Source organism: Poecilia latipinna, unplaced genomic scaffold (genome assembly GCF_001443285.1).
Source record: "Poecilia latipinna isolate Pla-1442-1.1 unplaced genomic scaffold, P_latipinna-1.0 Scaffold1429, whole genome shotgun sequence".
Taxonomy (NCBI): domain Eukaryota; kingdom Metazoa; phylum Chordata; class Actinopteri; order Cyprinodontiformes; family Poeciliidae; genus Poecilia; species Poecilia latipinna.
In genome coordinates this window covers 135,751-143,935 of record NW_015114045.1, presented here as the reverse complement: position 1 = coordinate 143,935, position 8,185 = coordinate 135,751, and the positions used below count along the sequence as shown (strand labels likewise).

Genomic DNA, 8,185 nt, shown 5'->3' with positions numbered 1-8,185 from the left:
TGTTTCTGTCAATGTTTTATTTTTTCCTTTTTTTAAGATCAGAAATAAAATGACTGTTCTTTAAAAATTATGACAACTTTACTGTAGTAGAGAGTCATTGAAAGTTGTGTTGGGTTTTCACAAAAAGGTTATGTAATATTTTCGGCTCTAAAGTAGTTTTATGTAACCAGACTGAGGGCAAAAATGACTCTTTGGTTTGTAAAGATTGGCGATCTAAAGTGTTTGTTTACTCAGTCTTTTTTTTTAAATAACTTTAATATGTGAGCAGCCCCAATAAGATACTTAAAATTTTGTGACTGTAGCATGGAAAAGTGCAAAAAAATAAGTTAAAAGACTATGAATACCCATTCACCATTAACCCGTACAAACCCAAAACATTTATGAAAAATACATTATGAGGATTTTTCTGTTAAAGTTTTCTTTCTTCCGTTTTTGATCGTTTTCTTAATCAACTTTCTTCACTAAAGCATTGTATTTCAGCAAAAAGTCATTTTAAAAAGCTCCTTTGTGCTCCGTTCCCAGATGCGGAGATGTTTGCAGATAGAAACGAGTCTGAACTCTTTCCTGAACTAGACTCCAACTCGGATCCGTTTAAACCGGACCCACCAGCGAAACACCAGATGAACGGTCGCAAGTCGGCCAGCCCGGAGATGTTTGACCTCTCCCGTTTGGCGCCGCCTCTCAGCGCCCCGCCCGTTCGTGTGTGCCGGACTCCGGAGGCCTTCCTCGGACCCACAGGGGCCTCGCTGGTGAATCTGGAGACTCTGATTCCCCCGAAACCCCCTACGAAGATGCAGAATAACCCCTTCCTGTCAGGTATTACGCTGATTCTCCGTTATTCACCCAGTCACTGCTGGCACGTAGAGAATTCTATGTTCACTTTTACCAAAATCTGCCCTCTCAGGTCTGAGTGCACCGTCTCCCAACAACCCCTTCCACTGCGACCAGCCGCGGCTCACCCTCAACCAGATGCGACCCTCGTCCACGTCTCCGCTGCCCCCTCACATGCTGCCCTACAGCCCGTCGCTGCCCCTCCCTCTGCTCCACCAGCCCCCCGTCCTCCCCTCCTCCCTCACACAGCCTCCCTCTGGGCTCCTGGACCTGCCCTCTAACCTCCCCCAGCCGCTGCTGCCTCTCTCTCCTCGACCGGCACCTCGCGTTCAGACGCAAACGCACAGCCACAACCCTTTCCTTTGAGGCCGCTGCGGCACACAACCCGTGGACTCTTGAGGGAACGATGTACGCCAGCTGCGGTAAACCTGTTGTAAAAGAGTGTGAACTGATTTGTGGTCTGATGTCATTAACTTTCAGTGGATGTAACAGATCCATACGGTGAATCCGTGTCTGTCTAAAGACACGTCAGCTGCTATAAAACCTAAACTCACTCTTTCATGCACTCAAGCGTGCCTCAGGATGCATAAACACAAACACAACAACAAACTGACGGACTGTATCTGAAAAGTCTGGTCTTTTTTTTTTTTTTGTGTGTGTGTCCTCTCATCAACTTTGACGCTCCAAGCCCCGCCCCCCTCTGACCGCACCGCCAGACCGCTCCGTTTCATGAAGCAACACTCTCTGATTGTCCCCCAAGCGTCACTGGGATCTTTGCTGCTGCTTCACCGACAAAAGCATGAATGCGTTTTACTCACAAGCCTGCAAGCGACGATGTTCTTCTGAGAACCGGAGATGATGTACTTTTTAATCTGATGATTTGATCAGTATGTTAAGCTTTCCGTTAGTGGAGGAGGCCCCAAACTGTGAGATATCAGAAAGCACAGAGCACAAATTGAACTCATGGACTCTCCTTCCTTTAGATTACGACATACAATGTTGTGAAAAAGTACTTGCCTTCATTATAGATCTCTTCACCTTTTGCTTTTTTGTCGTACCTAAAATGTTTTGATCACTAACATTTTAGTAACGCCTCAAGATAAACTGCAAATATAAAACACAGTATTCAAATTTGAAAAAGTAATGGCTTCCTAAACTGATTCACTGGCAGCAGTCAGGAGGAAGCAACTAGAAACTTATTGATTGCTGGTTGTGAGCCTTTTTCATTACCTGGAGGAATTTTGCCCCACTCTTCTTCGCAGAATTGTTTAATTTAGTAACAATTGGATGTCTGCTTAAAGTCGTCCTTCAGCATCTCAACACAGGGTGTCTGCACATCCTTAAAAAATCTTAAGTTGATGCATCGATCTAAAATTAAGGCCTTAAAATATCTTAAATTTGTTTTGAAAATGTAAGTTGGCCTTAAATATGTAAATTGCAGGTCTTAAATTATTGCACGTTTTTTATGTCTTTGTTTTGTTTTCAGGACTTTTTTATCAGGCGTCTCCATTGTGGTCTGTGACCCGAGACGGTTGAGGCTGCTATTAACTAGCTGCTAATATACTCTTGCTAGCTGGTTAGCTTTGCTGCTTCCATCATGGGTAAGTGGAAATTTAGCGCCATTTAATTGTTGAATTTGACGATAAATTTGAATTCATAGTTGCATTAGTCATGGACCATTGGACCACCCCAGACCATTGCACTGCCACCATGTTTGATTAGCAACCCATCAAGGTGTGATGGGATGCCACTTTATCTCATGTTGTTAGAGAGGTTCGGTTTTTTCAGTTTCTTGATAAATTCAACTCTTCAGATCTGGCATTAATCAGGCTCTGGTGTTAAACCAAAAATAAGTGATTTATCCCATTGAGATTTAACATAGGTTGCAATTATATCTTTTGGCTTGGGTAGCTTTCTTCCTTAATAAATGAGGTCTGCTCTCTATAGTTTCTTTTCTCTGTGTCTAAAAATAATGTAATGATCCTAAATATTTAGGAGTGACAAAGATGCAAAAATAGATCAGTTTTGTGAGGGTGCAAATACTTTTTCACGGCATTGTAAAATCGCCATTACCTTTAATATCCTGAACTTTCCTCAGCATCTTGTTCTAAGTTAACTCTGTCTCATGTCATTTGAAAGCAAATGGTCCCTTCTGGACCTGAGGTAAGCCAGCGTACGATTGATTTTGCTACCTAACTGTGGACCTACTTAAATCTCTGATTGTATCCGTGCCTGTTTCCACTGATTGCCCAAACTTCACTCCCTTGAAGCCGCTGTAGAGGACTTCTGGAAGAAACTGTCACTCCTGTAATGGGATTCAACCGAAGCTAATGAAATTGATGGAACTTAACTACAGAAATCAAATTACAGTCAGATCATATACCTTACTTCAGATGAAATGCCTGATGAGAAAGTAGGTAAAAGCGTAAAAGAACTGATAACAGATGTGAAGATCTTGGCACACTGGCAGTTTGACAATAAGAGGATCAGAGAAAAATCACACGATGAGACAATTTATCACTGCACTGAACCTGGACTTGAATGTGTAACGCCTGCCTATAAACACATACAGGCTTGGTACATATGTATCTACTGAAAAATATATTGCTGTATTATGAAATATTATACCAATAAACAGCTAGTGTTTGCATTTATAGTTTCAGATGTTTTCATTTATTTGTGAGTCATTCTTTCTCTTGTTACAACTGTGAAAGTGGATAACCCTTCCAAATCCGCAGCTGCAGAAAAGACTTAAAGCACCGAAAGCTCCAACACGACAAAGACGATTTTCTATGAAGAAAAATAAGAGTTTTAAAATGCCATGATTTAATCAGTGAGAAACTTTTTTTGAGCTGACTGGTACATTTGCCTTAGAGACAAATTCATAGGCCACAATTTCTGTTTTGGATTTTCACATGCACGCAAACTTCAAAGTATTTTGTTAGGATTTTTATGTGTTTGGACAACAGAGTTGGTGAAGTGGAAGGGACACTTTTTCCTGTTTTCAACACTTTTCTCAACCAAAAAAATCCGAAAAGTCTGACGCATCGTGTGTAGTAGCCCCCGTTTACTCCAATTCCCCTAAAAAACGCATTGTTTTCAATTCTTAAAAAACATAAAACATATGTTTATGATACTTAGCATTTGAGTGATAAGTATCACTGTATAATCAACCTAAAAATGAAAATTTGCAACAGCTGGATTACTCTCAACCATCTTATCATAAACGATGAAAGGAAGTTGAACTGCGACCCTGCAGGAAGGACACGCTTAGCTGCAGAAAGGGAATAGAAACTGAAAGTGTCTATGCACGGTTTTCTATGAGAAACATCATTCTAAAAGTTTCATAGACACAACCCTGTACAGTAATAGCTTTTTTTATATGTAACCAATCAGTAAAATTTAGCCCGATGATGAAGAAGCTTTGAATGCTCTTTGTCCTGCAAATTAATCAAAAATAAGGCTTAAGTTGTAAGTCCTAAATAACCACTAGATGGCAGCACATCTTTACTATGCAACTGTTTGGACACAGAGCCACGTTTTTTTAAAACCAGCTGCTTACTGATAAATAATAATCTTACTCAAAATACTCAATATGCACCTCACTGCTTGTCAAAGAGTGGCAACTTTTAATGTCTGAGGATGAGATTAACAGGGATCACACGTCAATAAGCTCTAGGTCGCAAAATATTTTTCTAAGAAATAATCATCAATTGAGCTGTGGTTAACAGTGCTGCCTTTGCAGCAAAAAAATATCCTATATATGAATTCTGGCCCTGGTTTTTCTTGCATTGAAATTAGCATTTTTCCACAGTCCCAACGCACTTGTCCTGTCAGTGTGTTGCCCTGTGATGGACTGGCAACCTGTCCAAGATGATTCATCTTGCACACTGTCAAAAAGAAACTTTTTAAAGTAGACTGAAGACAAGGAAAAAAAAAAAAGGAAATTCAGTGATGTCGACAGTAAGAGACGCACTCAACCGTTCCGTTTGATTTTGAAGGCTGCCGTTCGTGCCCAGATCCAGTCATGTGCCGTCTGATCACCGACCTAAGCAGCTGCAGCCTCCACCTCCAGATACAGTAAATCAACTGCTGCGAACATTTGATATGCAACATTTGCCATGTGGTGTTGATTTTGTGGAGGAGGGGGAGCATAAACAGGCAGTGGTGAGTTATTGTGGGAACAGTTTTTTTTTTTTTTGTAGGGGAGTAAAAACTATTTTCTATTGCAAAAGTTTCCGCAGAAGGATAAGAGACGATGTGAACCTGCAGAACAAAAAGTTCCACATCAGCAGTAACCTCAGGCTGAACTTCTACAATGGAAACATCTGAGTAATATAATCGTATAAAAGGTAATTATGTGTGACTGTCTGCAGCTATCCATCTCTATTTGTCAGAAATTAATAACTGGTTTGCTTCGTAGCACCGGTGTAGTACACACTGCAAGTCTCATGTTTCAGAAGTTAACAACTCGGTGAGTGAAATTTTGTTTGCAGCAAAGTTGACAGAAATAACGGCTTCACACTTTGGCACAAATGCAGAAAACTAAACAGCCTCTTACCGCTCTGTTAGACTTGTCCTGATCTGCCAATGCATCTGCAGAAAAGTGCCAAACATCTTCTGGTTTTAACTAATCATCATCGCCCCCTCGGAGCTGTTGTTTCTGGCCTGCGGTGGGGAGGTCATCCAATTCAAGAAGCTTTCAGACTGATAAATTAAAGCTACCGTAGGCCCGAGGAAGGCGCTGCTGCTGCTGCAATGTGGGAACGATTAGCCTGCTGGGAAAATAAACTACGGCATTTACTCAATATCTGTCCAGCTTTGGTTCTCAGCTGCAACCTGCAGCTCCACGTAAGAATAGGATTATGTGGTTATTGGTTACCACTGCTCCAGAGTGCAGCCCCTATGTAAACATTAAATATTCCTCTTCTGCAGCAGATATAAGCTTTTCATTATTGTTTTTATCCTTATGAAGGAGGAACAAAAATGTAATTAAAATCTGAAGACAAGTACAACTAACTTCTATATATTTAAAGTGTGTTTTGATATATTTGATTTTATACTGATAATATATTTTATAAATATATAACTTTGTATTTATATAAACAGATTAAAGGTTTTACACAACTCATCAAAAACTCTCATCTAAATCTTAAACCCTAATTTTAACATAATTTTACTGCTCACATTAAGAATAATAATAATTGATAAGAATCCCCACTGTTTAAATACAACTGCATTCGATGATAGCCATTTTTTAAACTTATTTATGTATCTATTAGAAATAAAACTGAATATAAAAATATATCTATGTATAAAAGACACAATTCCCAAAGTCCAATAACTCCATCCATCCTCTTGATATTAAAACATAGTCTTTATTTTAGTACATGGTTTAAAGCAGGGTTTAATGAAAGAAACTTTAAAATATCTGTAATAAAAACGGCCTCAATGCAGAAATCTTTATTCAAAGGAAAAGTTAGAACGGTAACATAAACATCACCCTTTCAGAAAACTGGCAGCGAAAAGAACCAATCCAGTGTCCGTCCGTGTTTTGTAACAGCCAATCAGCGTCCTGGATTCACTGTATGCGGAAGTTGCAACGTTTCACACTGCTCAGTTCAACTTGAAGCTTTCCGCGTTGAAAAATGTCCCAATAACTATCACTAAAACTATCAGAGCAGATTTTATTAGTGCCGTTTTCTGGTATAAATACAATTAACATTGCTAGCTGTTACAAAGTTACAGCTTAATGACAGTATTATTCACGTGTTAGCCTCATGGCTCACTCCTCGACCGTATGTAGGATGTTATTTAATGTCAGATTCGAGCAGCTAAGGTGAAGCTAGGCGACCACTGAAAGGGGCGCTGATAGTGGGGGCTTGTAGCAGCGGGGCGGGGGGTTAGGGATGGAGCCGAATCCCGCAAAGCGGCTCCGGACGGCGGAGGAAGAGGGAGGAGAAGTGAGAGAAAGCGGAGGAGGAGAGCAGACAGAGGCGGAGAGGAGGAAGACGGCGGATGTGGTGGGTGATGGACACCATTAAAATAATTGAAAAAGCATTTTTTTTTAGCCCGTTTTGTGATATTGTGTAAAACAGTTTTCTAAAAACTAACATTTACAAACACTCACTTAACACTCTATAGCAGGAGGGAAATTACAGACACCCTGTAATTTCCCTCCTATTTCATTTGCACTAAGTCAGAACTTTCTCCATTTCCTCTCTCCTGCAGAGCATCATCATGCCGGTGCACAACGCATCATGTTGGCTGGAGGAGTGTCTGCAGGCCATAGTGCACCAAGACTTCACCGGCTCCATGGAGCTCTCCGTGTTTGATGATGCAAGCACGGTATGGTGGTTTGTTCATTTGCATGTTTGTGCCTCTGAAGTTGTAATGTGAAGCCGGTGACATATTATTTATCCCTGCGCATGTTGCTCAGGATGACTCCAGGAAAGTGTTGGAGGGCTGGAGGGAGAGGATGGAGGATCGGGGAATCTCAGTGGTGATCTCAGGTCACAGTTCTTCCCAACCCAGAGGAGGTCAGCTTAACTACCCATCGATTGTGTGTTTGAGCTAGAGCATAGACTCACTGTTTTACAGGATAAATGGCTTAGAGCTGCCTTCAGGTTCAGTTTTGAATTTTCACTACCATACCAGCTGGTTGGCATCTCATCTAGGTCTGTTACCATAGTAACTGATGCTGGAAACCTAACCTGTTCTTCTCTGAAGCGGGCTAGGGTTTCTGGCGTTTAGCGATATCTTGGTACACTTTAAATGAGACAAAATTAACTAAAAAGTGACTTTTCAGCAAGAAATAGGAGCTTGTTTTAAGGCAATAACTCCTTAATCTTGAATAAAAAGTTCTAGTTCCATTGGCAGATTATTTAATTTATAACAAGACATTTTTCCCATGTTATAAGTAAAATAATCTGTGACTATAATAAATAATTTTTCATCAATACTAAGGAATTATTGACTTAAAACAAGCTCCTGTTCCTTGCTGAGATGTTATCTTTAAGTTAGTTTTGTCTTATTTCAGGTGTACTAGGATCTTTCCATTAGAGAAAAAAATACATGGTAAGATTTTGTGTTTTTGCAGTGAAGCACTTTTTCAACCAATCAGTGCTCTGAGAAATATATCTGAATCACTCCAGAACTGTTGACATTATTTTCATTAACGTCACTAAAATGAGAAGATCACTTTTTATTTAAATTTGTGAATGAATAATTTTGCTTTGTATTCTATTGACCATTTTTTTCTTTCTTTCTTTCTTTTTTTTTTTTTTTTGCAATTTAAGTTTCTTTTTTTTTTTTTTTTTTTTAAAAAAAAAAAATTTTTTTTTTTTTTTTCTTT

The 8,185-nt window shown here is 39.7% G+C and overlaps 2 protein-coding genes across 3 annotated transcripts in view; both read left to right on the top strand.

The window, feature by feature from the left end:
• Positions 1-3,481, top strand: part of epn3b (epsin 3b) — a 26,305-nt gene extending 22,824 nt beyond the window's left edge. For both annotated transcript variants that reach the window (XM_015057024.1, XM_015057023.1), the window contains exons 11-12: positions 523-816; positions 905-3,481. In XM_015057024.1, coding sequence (XP_014912510.1) covers positions 523-816; positions 905-1,197 — 587 coding nt within the window. In that variant the 3' untranslated portion in view covers positions 1,198-3,481. The remainder of the gene's footprint in view (positions 1-522; positions 817-904) is intronic.
• A 1,427-nt stretch (positions 3,482-4,908) lies between these two features.
• Positions 4,909-8,185, top strand: part of b3gntl1 (UDP-GlcNAc:betaGal beta-1,3-N-acetylglucosaminyltransferase-like 1) — a 25,055-nt gene continuing 21,778 nt past the window's right edge. The window contains exons 1-5 of the mRNA XM_015057025.1: positions 4,909-4,998; positions 5,067-5,183; positions 5,255-6,854; positions 7,063-7,179; positions 7,271-7,370. Coding sequence (XP_014912511.1) covers positions 6,741-6,854; positions 7,063-7,179; positions 7,271-7,370 — 331 coding nt within the window. The 5' untranslated portion in view covers positions 4,909-4,998; positions 5,067-5,183; positions 5,255-6,740. The remainder of the gene's footprint in view (positions 4,999-5,066; positions 5,184-5,254; positions 6,855-7,062; positions 7,180-7,270; positions 7,371-8,185) is intronic.